This window comes from Bombina bombina, chromosome 4 (genome assembly GCF_027579735.1).
Source record: "Bombina bombina isolate aBomBom1 chromosome 4, aBomBom1.pri, whole genome shotgun sequence".
Classification (NCBI taxonomy): Eukaryota; Metazoa; Chordata; class Amphibia; order Anura; family Bombinatoridae; genus Bombina; species Bombina bombina.
Genome location: NC_069502.1, coordinates 367,858,378 through 367,874,618, shown reverse-complemented (window position 1 = coordinate 367,874,618; position 16,241 = coordinate 367,858,378). Strand labels below are relative to the sequence as shown.

At 38.0% G+C, this 16,241-nt stretch overlaps 1 protein-coding gene across 1 annotated transcript in view; it reads right to left on the bottom strand.

The window, feature by feature from the left end:
- SKIL (SKI like proto-oncogene) overlaps positions 1–13,094 on the bottom strand; it is a 113,524-nt gene extending 100,430 nt beyond the window's left edge. The window contains exons 1-2 of the mRNA XM_053710131.1: positions 12,912–13,094; positions 9,392–10,947 (exon numbers count right to left, since the gene is read on the bottom strand). Coding sequence (XP_053566106.1) covers positions 9,392–10,453 — 1,062 coding nt within the window. The 5' untranslated portion in view covers positions 10,454–10,947; positions 12,912–13,094. The remainder of the gene's footprint in view (positions 1–9,391; positions 10,948–12,911) is intronic.
- Between the last annotated feature and the right edge of the window lie 3,147 nt (positions 13,095–16,241).

Below are 16,241 nucleotides of genomic sequence, written 5' to 3'. Positions count from 1 at the left end.
GTGTCGTAAAATCGGTTTAAAGATATTAATTGAGATATCTTTGAGTAATCCCTGCACCATTGGTTCAGCATACAGAGCTGAAGAGGTCGCATGTGAAAACGAGCAAAGGAGATCGCATCTGATGCGGCAGTCCTAAGACCCAACATTTCCATGCATAAGGCTACCAAAGGGAATGATTGTGACTGAAGGTTTTGACAAGCTGATATCAATGTTAAACTTCTCTTGTCTGACAAGGACAGAGTCATAGACACTGAATTTATCTAGAAACCTAAAAAGGTTACCCTTGTCTGAGGAATCAATGAACTGATTGGTAAATTGATCCTCCAACCATGAACTTGAAGAAACAACACAAGTCGATTCGTATGAGATTCTTCGAAAATGAGAAGACTGAGCAAGTACCAAGATATCGTCCAAATAAGGAAATACCAAAACCCTATTCTCTGATTACAGAAAGAAGGGCACCGAGAACCTTTGAAAAAAATTCTTGGAACTGAGGCTAGGCCAAACGGTAGAGCCACAAAACTGGTAATGCTTGTCTAAAAAGAGAATCTCAGACACTAAAAGTGATCTGGATGAATCGGAATATGCAGATACACATCCTGTAAATCTATTGTAGACATATAATGCCCTTGCTAAACAAAAGGCAGGATAGTCCTACAGTAACCATCTTGAATGTTGGTATCCTAACATAACGATTCAATAATGATAGATCCGGAACTGGTCTGAAGGAATTGACCTTCTTTGGTACAATGAAGAGATAAAATAAAACCCCAGCCCCTGTTCCAGAACTGGAACTGGCATAAATACTCCAGCCAACTCTAGATCTGAAACACATTTCAGAAATGCTGAGCCTTTGCTGTGTTAACTGGGACACGGGAAAGAAAAGAATCTCTTAGCAGGAGGCCTTAACTTGAAGCCAATTCTGTACCTTTCTGAAACAATGTTTCTGAAACCAGAGATTAAGAACGGAATTGATCCAAATTTCTTTGAAGAAAACGTAATCTGCCCCATACCAGCTGAGCTGGAATAAGGGCCGCACCTTCATAGGTACTTAGGAGCTGGCTATAGGTTTCTATAAGGCTTGGATATATTCCAAACTGGAAATAGTTTCCAAACTGATACCGCTCCTGAGGATGAAGGATCAGGCTTTTGTTCCTTGTTGTGAGGAAAGGAACGAAAATGATTATTTACCCTGGAAAGAAAGGGAAAGCAAAGTTGACTTAGAAGACATGTCAGCATTCCAAGTTTAATCCATAAAGCTTTTCTAGCTATTTTAGCTAGAAACATATACCTGACATCAACTCTAATGATATCAAAAGATGGTATCACCAATAAAATTATTAGCATGTTATAGAATAATAATAATGCTATAAAATTATGATCTGTTACTTGTTGCGCTAAAGCTTCTAACCAAAAAGTTGAAGCTGCAGCAACATCCGCTAAAAATATAGCAGGTCTAAGAAGATTACCTGAACATAAGTAAGCTTTTCTTAGAAAGGATTCAATTTTCCTATCTAAAGGATCCTTAAATGAAGTACTATCTGCCGTAGGAATAGTAGTACATTAGCAGGAGTAGAGACAGCCCCATAACCTTAGGGATTTTTGTCCCAAAAAACTCTAATCTGTCAGATGGCACAGGATATAATTTGCTTAAACGTCTAGAAGGAGTAAATAAATTACCCAAATTATTCCATTCCCTGGAAATTACTTCAGAAATAGCATCAGGGAGATAAAACACTTCTGGAATAACTACAGGAGATTTAAAAACCTTATTTAAACGTTTACATTTAGTATCAAGAGGACCAGAATCCTCTATTTCTAATGCAAATAACACTTCTTTAAGTAAAGAACGAATAAATTCCATCTTGAACAAATACAAAGATTTATCAGCATCAACCTCTGAGACAGAAACCTCTGAACCAGAAGAACCATTATCAGTATCAGAATGATGATGTTCATTTAAAAATTCATCTGAAAAAAGAGAAGTTTTAAAAGACTTTTATGTATACTAGAAGGAGAAATAACAGACATAGCCTTCTTAATGGATTTAAAAAATAAAATCTCTTATGTTATCAGGAACACTCTGAAAATTAGATGTTGACGGAACAGCAACAGGTAATGTAACAGTACTAAAGGAAATTTTATCTGCATTAATAAGTTTGACATGACATGCAATACAAACAACAGCTGGAGAAACAGATACCAAAAGTTTATAGCAGATACACTTAGCTTGGTAGCTCCAGCACTGTGCAGTGATTTTCCTGAAGTATCTTCTGACTCAGTTGCAACGTGGAACATCTTGCAATATGTAAAAGAAAAAAACAACATATAAAGCAAAATTGATCAAATTCCTTACATGACAGTTTCAGGAATGGGAAAAAAATGCCAGAGAACAAGCTTCTAGCAACCAGAAGCAATAAATAATGAGACTTAAATAATGTGGAGACAAAAATGACGCCCATATTTTTTAGCGCCAAAAAAGACGCCCACATTATTTGGCGCCTAAATGCTTTTGGCGCCAAAAATGACGCCACATCCGGAACGCCGACATTTTCGACGCAAAAAAACGTCAAAAAATGACGCAACTTCCGGCGACACGTATGACGCCGGAAACAGAAAAAAAATTTTGCGCCAAAAAAGTCCGCGCCAAGAATGACGCAATAAAATGAAGCATTTTCTGCCCCCGCGAGCCTAACAGCCCACAGGGAAAAAGTCAAATTTTTTAAGGTAAGAAAAAATGATTGAAACAAATGCATTTATCCCAAATATGAAACTGACTGTCTGAAAAATAAGGAATGTTGAACATTCTGAATCAAGGCAAATAAATGTTTGAATACATATATTTAGAACTTTATAAATAAAGTGCCCAACCATAGCTTAGAGTGTCACAGAAAATAAGATTTACTTACCCCAGGACACTCATCTACATGTTTGTAGAAAGCCAAACCAGTACTGAAACGAGAATCAGCAGAGGTAATGGTATATATAAGAGTATATCGTCGATCTGAAAAGGGAGGTAAGAGATGAATCTCTACGACCGATAACAGAGAACCTATGAAATAGACCCCGTAGAAGGAGATCACTGCATTCAAATAGGCAATACTCTCCTCACATCCCTCTGACATTCACTGCACGCTGAGAGGAAAACCGGGCTCCAACTTGCTGTGGAGCGCATATCAACGTAGAATCTAGCACAAACTTACTTCACCACCTCCATCGGAGGCAAAGTTTGTAAAACTGAATTGTGGGTGTGGTGAGGGGTGTATTTATAGGCATTTTAAGGTTTGGGAAACTTTGCCCCTCCTGGTAGGAATGTATATCCCATACGTCACTAGCTCATGGACTCTTGCTAATTACATGAAAGAAAACAAATATATACCCATTTCAATTATTTATTTTTACCAGTGAAACCAATATAACATCTCAACATTCACAAATATACATTTCTGACATTCAAAAACAAAAACAAATCAGTGACCAATATAGCCACCTTTCTTTGCAAGGACACTCAAAAGCCTGCCATCCATGGATTCTGTCAGTGTTTTGATCTGTTCACCATCAACATTGCGTGCAGCAGCAACCACAGCCTCCCAGACACTGTTCAGAGAGGTGTACTGTTTTCCCTCCTTGTAAATCTCACATTTGATGATGGACCACAGGTTCTCAATGGGGTTCAGATCAGGTGAACAAGGAGGCCATGTCATTAGATTTTCTTCTTTTATACCCTTTCTTGCCAGCCACGCTGTGGAGTACTTGGACGCGTGTGATGGAGCATTGTCCTGCATGAAAATCATGTTTTTCTTGAAGGATGCAGACTTCTTCCTGTACCACTGCTTGAAGAAGGTGTCTTCCAGAAACTGGCAGTAGGACTGGGAGTTGAGCTTGACTCCATCCTCAACCCGAAAAGGCCCCACAAGCTCATCTTTGATGATACCAGCCCAAACCAGTACTCCACCTCCACCTTGCTGGCGTCTGAGTCGGACTGGAGCTCTCTGCCCTTTACCAATCCAGCCACGGGCCCATCCATCTGGCCCATCAAGACTCACTCTCATTTCATCAGTCCATAAAACCTTAGAAAAATCAGTCTTGAGATATTTCTTGGCCCAGTCTTGACGTTTCAGCTTGTGTGTCTTGTTCAGTGGTGGTCGTCTTTCAGCCTTTCTTACCTTGGCCATGTCTCTGAGTATTGCACACCTTGTGCTTTTGGGCACTCCAGTGATGTTGCAGCTCTGAAATATGGCCAAACTGGTGGCAAGTGGCATCTTGGCAGCTGCACGCTTGACTTTTCTCAGTTCATGGGCAGTTATTTTGCGCCTTGGTTTTTCCACACAATTCTTGCGACCCTGTTGACTATTTTGAATTAAACTCTTGATTGTTCGATGATCACGCTTCAGAAGCTTTGCAATTTTAAGAGTGCTGCATCCCTCTGCAAGATATCTCACTATTTTTGACTTTTCTGAGCCTGTCAAGTCCTTCTTTTGACCCATTTTGCCAAAGGAAAGGAAGTTGCCTAATAATTATGCACACCTGATATAGGGTGTTGATGTCATTAGACCACACCCCTTCTCATTACAGAGATGCACATCACCTAATATGCTTAATTGGTAGTAGGCTTTCGAGCCTATACAGCTTGGAGTAAGACAACATGCATAAAGAGGATGATGTGGTCAAAATACTCATTTGCCTAATAATTCTGCACTCCCTGTATTGTCCATTGTCTTTTTTTTTTTATAAAGTTGCACGGTGATGTCATCACGTCATTGCGCGTGACATCACCACGCATAACGTGAAGCCCCGGCGATGCCTGTCACTATGCAGGCCCGATCACCGGGGTAGGAGCAGGTGGGAGCCCCCGGATCTCCCTCAAGGCGGGCGAGTGCTAGCGATGGCTCTGAGCCGTCAGCACCAGAGTGGGAAACTCTGCGACAGCTCGGAGACGTTGTTAACACTCTGCCAATTTCATAATCTGAAAACCAAAATATGCACTATAACAACAAAATAATGACTTGGTGACTTTAGCGATAAGATCACAGGTTGAGAACCCTGTATGTTTAGTAATTCCTTTTTATATTATGTAGTGATGCTTATAGATAACATGAAACCCAAATTTAATACTGGAACTCCCAGTGATCCAATAGTGATAAATTGGTCTGATGAATTAGCCTGATGAAATAACCACTGGTTGGTTGAGAAACGCGTTGCTTTTAACAATATTTTAAATAAAGTAAGTTTTATTAATACTTACCACTTGCTGACTGATTATTTCCTCAATTTCACCTGACCAATTCAACACTCTTGGATCACTGGGAGTTCCAGATTGCCTGAGATAAGTCTGCTGGGTGACTATATTGATCTCAATCTGGCCTGAGCGCACCAATGAAGGTGCTCTTCTAAATGTGAGTGCAATATTTATCACTGTTAGATATTTACCTGCCTACACAAGCAATACTAGGCCATATAGGCACCTCTGTGTTTTTACCACTCCCTGCAGATTGATCCCAGATCGCTTCTTCTGCACCACTAGGGGTGCCACAACAAATGTGAGTATCCATCACATACTACTTCCACTTCGAACCAAACAATATTGGGCCATGTGGCGCTTCTGTGTTTTTGTATTGTTTGCAGATCTGCTCTGCAGTAATGTAGAGAGCAGTCCAACCCGCTTTCCACATAGGCTTCAATGCACACGCCCATTAAGACATGGCTTAATGTGAGCCGTATGGCATACACACGGTTTGGATAAACGGTAAAAACACCACTGGTTTAAAAAAAATAATATATATATATATATATATTACCTCCCAGTTGGCCAGCAGAGGTGGGTGAAAGGATAATAATATTTTATGCATTGATCACTAGGAGTCCCCCCTAGTACTTTCTCTCATTATAAGAGAATGGTGATTAAAGAGTTAAGATGGAGGTGTAGCTATACACCTGGTGATGGGTAAGTAGGTGATTTGTATGTTAAAATGTAGCACATGATTAAGGGCTTGCAGACCAAAATGTTGTGTATGTTTTTGCCTGAATAAAGATAGATATTATCTCTACAGCAGTGCTGCGACTTCTTTGATCTATTTGAAAGGCTACTAACCATCATCACGGACGGAAAATAGAAAGAAAAAAAAGTACCAATACACTTCTACATAGACAAGCACTATATATATTGCATAACTTTAACAAAACTTTACCATGGACATTTTTACCGAACTGATAATGTAAAAAGGTAATGGAGCTTAAGAATGAAAATGGCTGAGTGTGATAGTGTCACTATCTGCAACTGTTAACATATATATAATCATCAAATGACAACTTTTTGTTTAACCCCTGCAAATGGGGTTAAACTTACAGTTAAAAACAGCTTCAAGGCAGCAATCGCTACTAGGACCTAGCCAAAACATCCGGTAAACCAATGACAAGAGTCATATGTGCTTAGCCACCACTAACCCTCAGCTAGCTCCTAGTAGTGCATTCCTGCTCATGAGCCCTTCAACAAAGGATACAAACTGAATCAAGTTAGTTTGAAAATAAAAGTAAATTAATAATTCTGATAGAGCACATAAGTACATTTTTTGTTTAATTTTTTTTGTATTTGAAACACATTTTAGAGGTCAAAATCTACAAGGCAAAATAGGTATGAATTGAATAATCAGACATATTTCAGCAGACCTATATAATAAAAAAAAAACTATGCAAAAAAAAAAAAACCTGCAGCCTACATACATACAAAATCTCAGGTCGTAAACTACTAGCCAGGCCAAAATTTTCCTAGCCACTTCTGAACCTACCCACACCACACCCCGTCTTTGCATATGTTTAGCCATTGTGAAACAGATTATTGTGCAGTCATTTTTCATATTTTTTATTTTATACCTGAACAAATTAAATAATGCTACATACAGTAATAGATTAACAAAAATAAGTGCATAGCAGTTAGCAACATCAACTTGGTAATTCTGGGTAAGACAACAGCTGGACAGAAATAGGAAGTTGTTGAAATGAGAGAATGGACAAAGTGCTCACATTCATATAATGTCATAGCAGACCTGGAGATTTTCTTTTAATAATTATCTCTCCCTTAAAGGGACAGGCAACACCAGAATTTTTGTTGTTTTAAAAGATAGATAATCCCTTAATTACCAATTCCCCAGTTTTGCATAACCAACACAGTTATAATTATACATGTTTTACCTCGGTAATTACCTTGCATCCAAGACTCAGCAGGCTGCCCCCTTATTTCAGTTCTTTTGACAGACTTGCATTTTAGCCAATCAGAGCTGTCTCCATGGTAAATTTCATGTACATGAGCTCAGTGTTATCTATATGAAACACGTGAACTAAAGCCCTCTAGCGGTGAAAAACTATAAAAATGCATTAAGATTAGAGGCAGCCTTCAAGGTCTAAGAAATTAGCATATGAACCTCCTAGGTTTATATTTCAACTAAGAATACCAAAAGAACAAAGCAAAATTTGTGATAAAAGTAAATTGGAAAGTTGTTTAAAATTACATGCCCTATTTGAAACATGAAAGATTTATTTGGACTTGACTGTCCCTTTAACTACCTTTCTCCCCTCCGTCCTGTCTTCAATCTCTTTTTACCCTCTACCTTATCTCTCAACATTCACTCACTAACTTTAACTCGCCACCGGCTAGTAAAGAATGAAAAGTTGGGATAGATTATAAAAATAGATAATAGGAGTAAATTAGAAAGTTGCTAAAAATTGCATGCTCTATCTGAATCATGGAAGTTTAATTTTGACTAGACTATTCCTTTAAACTTAAAAAGTGAATGTAAGTTTTGATGCAAAAGTGTCCGGTTTTTATAAATTCGATTAAAAACAGGGGCACTTTAATTCATCAAAATTTACATTTCACTCGTGGTGAAAAAATACTTCTTGCCTTTTAAACTTGACAGCCGCTCCAGCTTCCCCCGGTCGTCGAAAGCCATTTCTGACGTCAGAAATGAAGGATGGGTCATCCTCCAATCACGGCTTCCCTCCCGGGGGAAATCAGTGTCTGACTCAACGCTGTGATTGGAGGAAGCGGGATTCCTCATTTTAGACCCAGGAAGAGGCTCTGCGACGACAAATTTTTAAAAAACGGGCACTTTAGCATCAAAATTTACATTCACTTTAAAAGGAACATGAAACCCATTTTTTTTTCTTTCATGACTTAGAAAGAGTATGGAATTTTAAACAACTTTCCATTTTACTTCTATTATCTAATTTGCTTTCACTTGATATCCTTTGTTGAAAAGCATATTTAAATAGGTTCAGTAAGCTGCTGATTGGTGGCTGCACATAGATGCCTCTTGTGATTGGCCCACCCATGTGCACTGCTATGTATTATTTATTCAACAAAGGATGTCTAAAGAATTAGGCAAATTAGATTATATAAGTAAATTGGAATTTTGTTTTAAATTCTATTCTCTATCTGAATCATGAAAGAAAAATTGTAGGTTTCATGTCCCTTTGAACATGATGATGGGTAATGAATATAATAGTAAAAGGACATTATATAACTCTCTCTTTTGTGTAAAAATTATGCTTCGTTCCACCCTCCCTAAAAAGGCCAAAAAGCAATTTCTGTAACCTGCAAATCAAATAGATAATGTAGGCAATTTGAGAATTTTACTTTTTGGCCTCTATAGGGAAGGTGGGACAAATTACTATTTAACACAAAATCACGAGATGTATAAAGACCCTTTAATGATGGTGTTTACCTAACGGTCAATATAAAGTCATGACATGTGCAATTAATATTTAATATTATCAGTAATTATAAAATTAACACGTATGATTAAACTTCCAAACAAATCAATGCAACCATAAATGAACAGTTATATTAACTGTATTTCACTTGAGTATAAATTTAATCTGGAATTTATAATTTACTTTTTATTCAACAAAAATAAAACATCTGGTTTATTAAATTATATATAAGTGAGCATGTGTAAGAACTTTAACATTGACAAAAAGCTGTGCAAAATCCAAGAAATTCTACTTGTAACAGGCAAAAAGTGTGTCCAGAATTTGAAGAAGCCACAAATTCTTTGAAAAGCAACCAGACATTTGTTTTCAGATGGATTGGAATAGAGCTGCTGAACTATCCCCATACATGGTATAGCTGGTGTTTTTGTGCCCCAAATACATTTAAACAAGTGTTAAGATAAAAAACATTTTGTAACAAATGTAAATTTAAAAAGTAAGCTAAAAAATAATCACATGCAATGTACTCTACAAGGGAGTTTGTACTGTATGGAATGGAGTCCTGTGGGTCTAAATGATACCAATCATTGAATAATTAATTGAAAAGGGGGTTCAAAAATGCCTATTTGATGTTTTAAATTTATATATGTGCACCACTGAAATCATAACACAATATACAACTTACTTTGGGATGAAACTTTTTAGGTTGGCTTTGCTTCCTAAACTTTTCCTTCATTTCTTTTAAAAGGGCTTTCACCTTCTTCCCATCAGAGGTTTCCAGATATTTTGGGCTAAGATGAACATAACAGTGCCATTTTGCAGAATCGAAGCCCCAGTGGCACGTCCTCTTGTCAGGAGTCCTGTGAGAGTGCAGGACAAAAGTCTGTGTCGAAAACATATTGTAACACTCCAAACACTGAATGCACGGTGCGTCTGGCTGGGTGTAAAGGTGAGGTGCAAATAAACCCTGGCACTTTCCTAAACAATCATGTTCAACTTCAAAGGCACTACCAGTTTCCTTTAATTGAGCCAAAGAGTTTTTTGCAGGTAGCAAGTTACCATTTTGTGGGAAAGTATGTGGTCGCAAAAGAGCATTGCATAGTCTCTGAGCATCAGTCAGTGTGATTAACCCACAGGAGGGTGCGTTAAAGGGAAGGATTCCAAGAACCTTTAATATGTGCAGTTGGTCTGAAGTACATCGCGAACAATATATGTACATTTCATCACAGACAATGTTTATCTGCTGAAGCGAAAAGTCCCGGAGCACGGAGTTTAAAACTTGAGGAAGGCAGAGTCTCTTTTCACCTCCAACCATGAAACAGGAAATAGACTCCCCTTCCAATTCAGTTTGTGTAAGCTCAGTTGAACTGTCTGAAGGAATGAGAAGTGGTCCAGGGTGAATCTGAGGAGAAGGAAGAGGCAAGAAAACTGTAGGTGACATGTTCTCTTGAGAGAAGCGAGCAGAAAATGCAGCAGGGCCACCTAAAGAACTTCGACTGCTTAGATTAAATTGTGCCAAGGTGTGCTTTAGGCCAGGATTCAGGATAGATGCTCCACCAAGGGTCACACTGTTCGATTTTACATTTTCTTTGCTGTCTTCTACAGAAAGGTCTTTATAATCATCTATTTCCATTTTTATAGTTATCACCTTGTTTGCAACATTAGGAACTTCAATACTGATGTCCATTTCCTTGGCAATTTTTTTTAATGGGGGACTCCCGTCCTCCCCCATGTTTATTTTTTTCATACCCAAAAAGAACAAATAACGGGTCAAGTGTGCTTAGCCTTTAGCAGCCAGCTTTACACTAATATACAAGTAAAAAGGAGCCGTTGCATTGTTGTTTAAATGGGGTGCAGATGCTACATTTTTGCATATGTAGCTTGCGATAAACAATTTGCAAAGGATAAAAATATATAATAAAGACTGTTTTTAACAGTAAGTCTGTAAGGTGAGAATTATTACAAATGTATTTAAAAAGTGCCAATATAAATAAATTTTGATTTAATCTGAAGAATTTGGTTAGCTTGGCATGGCTATTCTGCTCTCCATGTATGTCATAAAATTGCATCCACCTCTAAACATTGGGAGATAATGAATTTAGCAGGTTTACAGGAATCAAATGGCGACTGTTCTTTCGGCAATAGGTTTTCTATGATCCAGTTAACAAATGATCTAAGAGCATTTCCAGGAATTAATAGTGCCCATAGCTCCTGGCAGCATTATCACAGTCATCTGTATATCTGCAAAAAAAATGTACATTCTTTATTGTAGTCAAGGTCATACAATACAAACATTTACAAATGTTAATACATACAGAATAATAATTCATATTTGTAATTAGTATCAAATATTTATATAAATCTTTTGTTCATATATCATTGTATATGTATAACACATCTGCAAGATGGGTTAATGATTAAAATATAAAATTGCAAGACTCATAACACAAAGGCATAGCGGCTCTGCTTGTGTTAACCTTTCACATGATTTGTAGCATACAAAGCCTTCCTTTTTCTAAAGCATGCTCTGTATCACAAATGATGCTGCATAATCATTTTCTAAACACACAATAAAGATCTATCAAAGAAAAGCAAATGTGAACGTGACAGAAAGCTTAAAACACATGTAAATGTTTGTAAAACCCAATAAAGGAGAAAAAGGTGGTGAAACCTCCCTTAATGATACTGTCATGTGATAACCCTTATGTAGACTGCTAACAGTTCACTGCAGTCCAGCAGGCGGCTGATGATGAGAACTCAGCTAGAGATGCTGATGGCATGACCCCAGGAGCTTCCTCCTGCCTGACAGTGCAACTGTAAACATCACCCGGTTCTGCTCTTGGACGGCTCAAGCCCACGGCTATTTAACCAATTACTTTCTTTATATAAAAACCCACAGTCACAATGGAATTCAAATAGAAATGAATTAAACTGAAGATGGTAGTTCTTTTCCTTCCTGCTAATGCCTGATTCTAGTCGAAGTGAATGGGAATGCCAAGAATCTCATTAAAATTGAGCAACCCCATAGCTTACTACTGAGGACAATTCATTAGGAGACAAAGCTTTAGGAATTTTTAACAATCTGACTGCATTATTGTTCTAATCTAATAATTAGCACAATATTGCCTATAGCAAAGGTTATGGTTTGTCACTGTAAAGCAGTTATAGATTTTGTATATCTTATAAAATTATGCATTTATGCAGCATCACAATAACTAGTTTTCTATAGCAGCAAAATAAAGGTAAAAAAAAAAACCTGCTAAATGGTGCAACTGTAAGGTATGTGATTACTGATGGTCTACATTTAGATAAATCATACATCACATGATAATGTTTTTGAGACAGGAGGATACATGGTTTACAGAACTTAATCATTGCACACACAGCACTGACTGTACTTGCAGTCACTCATTAATGAAAAAGAGCTCGAGAAACAATAGGATAAGGGAATCCCCATAGCATGAGTGCAATCCATTCAAAGAATGGACAATCAATGGTCAAGGCTCAAAAGGTCATGTGTTACCTTTAAAAGGAACAACCCTCTACAATGCTTGCTTATTGACCCATGACAGGTCCTAGGATTGTGTTATGTATGTACCCCTACACATATCATATGGCATCACCAATAGTGTACCCATGTATCCTGATTTTCTTATCTCAAAACACACACCCCTGTCTGTGCAATTTCATGAATGGCAAATACCCCGGGCGTACACTCCTTTATGATATAGTTCAGCTAAGATCTACAGCAATGTGTGCCACAGAGCTCATATCCCTGGTAGCCAGGTATCCCCAACACTAACAACATTCCCCAAAGCAGCCTCAATCAACACAGATCATGCTCCAGATGATCTGTCACCACAATAGTTCCTAGGTACCCTGCCAACATAAAGCTCACAGGGCATCCTGCCCCCGCAGTTAGTTGCGTTTGCCACAAGCAGCTTGCCTCCATACTGGCACTTAAATCTGACATCCTCTTACAACTGCTTAACACAGGTACCATTTTCCTACGGTGGATCGTGTATTAAGCAGCCTGTGCCTACTACGGTTTGTATCCGCACATTACCCACCATACCTCACAAAGCCTGAGCCCACAACTGGGCATAGCCCGGGCAGTCATACCAACGTACCCAAACCTCTCACAATTTCATAACCACAGAAGTGCCCTCTGAATGCCCTCCCGGGTGAAAAGCCAGGTCAATTACCTGTGTACGAGTATGTCCGCTTTCCGTGATCTTCAGTCGGGTAGCTTATTCTTGTGAGTTCAGGGGGTGCTGAGAGTACATACAGGTCATGGCTCTCTCTCGGTACATACTTCGGTTTCGCACAACCCCACAGCTGTAACTCGATGTACACTAGCTTCCCCCCTCCCCACCCGGTACATAGGCTAAGACGTCACCGCTGCACACAGGCCGCCTCCCTCTAGCTGTCTGTCGGCTCTGTCTGCGGCTCCGGGGGGCGGGGCGTTGACGTCACAGCGAGGGGGCGTGCTACCTTGGGAGTAGGAGGGGGGTAGACTGAGTGGTCATGTGACGTACGTGTCTGGGCAAAGTGTTAAAGCGCTGAGTGATTCTATGTTGCTAACACAGTATAATGGGGGCGGTTGATCTGTATGATACAGCGACACAATGATTTATTTATTTTAACGCTTAGACACAAAGGATCACCAACTATCTTGTTACTGCGAATGTATTGTAGAACACGTCATTGTCTCCAGATGTTTCCGATTCTATTTCTCACAAAGCTCCCGTATTAGGTAGTGCTTTTTAAAAAAAAAAAAGTAAATATTTGTGAATTACTTTAGTCTTTCATTTTACTATTTTGGAAAGGCTGATTTTGCTTTTGGAACATTTGATACAAATAAAGTGCTTATTTAAAAATTGCAATATACATTTCACCCCCCTCCCTCACCGATAAAAAAATATATTCAGTTGTTTTGTGGAAAATATATAGACTATTTGAATTTCCTTTAGTGTGTTTGTAGAGTCCGCAATAAAAAAAGCATTGTGAAACTCGTTTGCATGTCCTAGGTTGAGGAAGATGTGGAAGATCCGAAACGTTGCTACAGTTGATCTTATTATTGGACATAATGTGAACAATGCTATTGTCTGTGGTGGATATTGGGTGTGTTATTCCCATTTTCATACGAAGGCCAATAATTAAATGGTGTAATTTGATAGGGCATTTTATTTTTGCACTATTGCAGGTAAAATGAGAGTTTACCATTCTAATTTGGTTTCTCGACCATACAGCATATATGTTTAACACACAGTCAGATCAGGACCTGCAATGCATTACTGATCTGGAGCTGAACATAGCCACTGAGCCAATTGTGTGCAGCATATGTGCATAGCAACTAGTCACCACATTCTGTTCATGATTAGTGGTGTATGGGAGTTTACTTCAAGTATGTTTATACTCCTTTGTGGGAATTAAATACATTTTCTGTTGACAATGGTGCAATGATAAAATCATCTAGCACATAATGCTATTTTGTTATTGTACCTTTATCTCTTCCTTTATTTATTTTTTATTATATTTTTTTATTTATGTATAAGGAATTAAACAAGATATTGCAAAATATCTCCATGCAAAATAAATGCAGATGATCATAGCTACTAGGATATAGGATCAAAAGGTTGAAATGTACAGCCTAAAACCCAAACATGTCATTAGCACAGTATGACATGTGACCATCCCACTAAAAAGGTTAGAACCCATTGTCCTGCTGCTTGTCTATCTGAACTCCTTTTGAAAATTGCTGAGCCCCTGTCTGGGTGTCTGTCTGCCTCAGGCTACTGGTGTCTCTGTGAATACATGTTTTAAAGTTATTTTGAGTCTCTCATGCTTTGTTGCAGTTGTTACTTTTGAGTTAAAGGGATACTAACCCCAATTTTTTTTCTTTCATGATTCAGATAGAGCATGCAATTTTAAGCAACTTTCTAATTTACTCCTATTATCAATTTTTTTTGTTCTCATGTTATCTTGATTTGAAAAAGCAGTAATGAAAGGTTAGGAGCCGGCCCATTTTTAGTTCAGCACCTGGGTAACGCTTGCTGATTGGTTTGCTACATTTAGCCACAAATCAGCAAGTGCTACCCATGTGCTGAACAAAAAATGGGCTGGCTCTAAAGATTACAGTACTGCTTTTTCAAATCAAGATAGCATGAGAACAAAGAAAAATTGATAATAGGAGTACATTAGAAAGTTGCTTAAAATCGCATGCTCTATCTGAAACATGAAAGAAAAAAAATTGGGTTTAGTATCCCTTTAACCGCTGTATGCATGCATTTGTGTGTTTCTTTGTGTGCCCTTCACAATTTTGTAATGAGCAAAGCAATGAGAGATACAGATATACACAGCCAGTAAGCAGTAACAGCTGCAGATTCAGAGTCAGATATATACAGTAGGTACAACCAGTTGGACTACTAATTGAGGGGCAGGCATGCATCTAAAAATAAATAATTACAGACAGAACAATCTCTGCATTGGTATTAAAAGAAGCAGAGACTGTAGGGAAATATATCATTGGGGATTAACTCTAAACAGATGGGCACAGAATCAAATACATGGAGGGAGACACCTCTACCTCTAAATTCAATGACCAGTTTTCTGAGACAGACAAAAGTACAAGATGTCAGGATAAACAAATAAAAGGACAAACAAAGAGGCAAGCTGGTAGGCAAACAGATAAAGGCAAACAATGACTCAGAGAAAAAAAGACAATAAACACTTCTAGACAGTGACATGGCTTAGTCTACTATACAATGCGCACACTTAAAGGGAGGCTAGATGTAAGATCATGTATTATAAACATTTTTTTAATTAGAGAATTTATTTAAAGGATGGCAGATATTTATTTTTGTTTACAACAAGTAATTAAGGGATATTATTAATCATTAATCGAATTGCTCTGGGTAGAACATTTTATTATTACACAAAATTAATGCACCTTGGTAACTGTGTGTTTAACCCCACATGGAGTAAACAGCTGGCAAGAGTTCATTGTGTTCAAAGCTGCTGTAGGAACACTCTTTCAAACAGGCTGGGAGCTCTCACCCACCTCCTTCCAGGATTATTTCTGCTGCTGTCTCTTTTTTTGCATAGCTTTTTTTCAAGGCAAGGCATACATGAAACATAAAACCAAGCATATAATAACATATAAACTTCATATGGTACAAATCCAGAGATACAATACATATTGCAAAAGGACACTCTAGTAATATAGTATATAAATAAAATGCCTAATAATCTTAAGCGCCTCCCAAATGGTATTAGAGGCCGCTCTTGGACCTCAGACATGTGTATATAAAAATATATGGAAGACAATTGTTGACAATGGAAACCACTTTTGGATCTCCAGACAAGAACCTCATTTTTCAATTTTAAGAACTCACTTTTGGGTCTCAAATAACAATATAGTATGATAACTAATAGAAAGGTGAAAATGGATTACACAACAATAGAATAGAATGGACACCCTCACCTACAAAAAACTAAACTGCAGATGAATATACTATTAGAGGCTCATATGT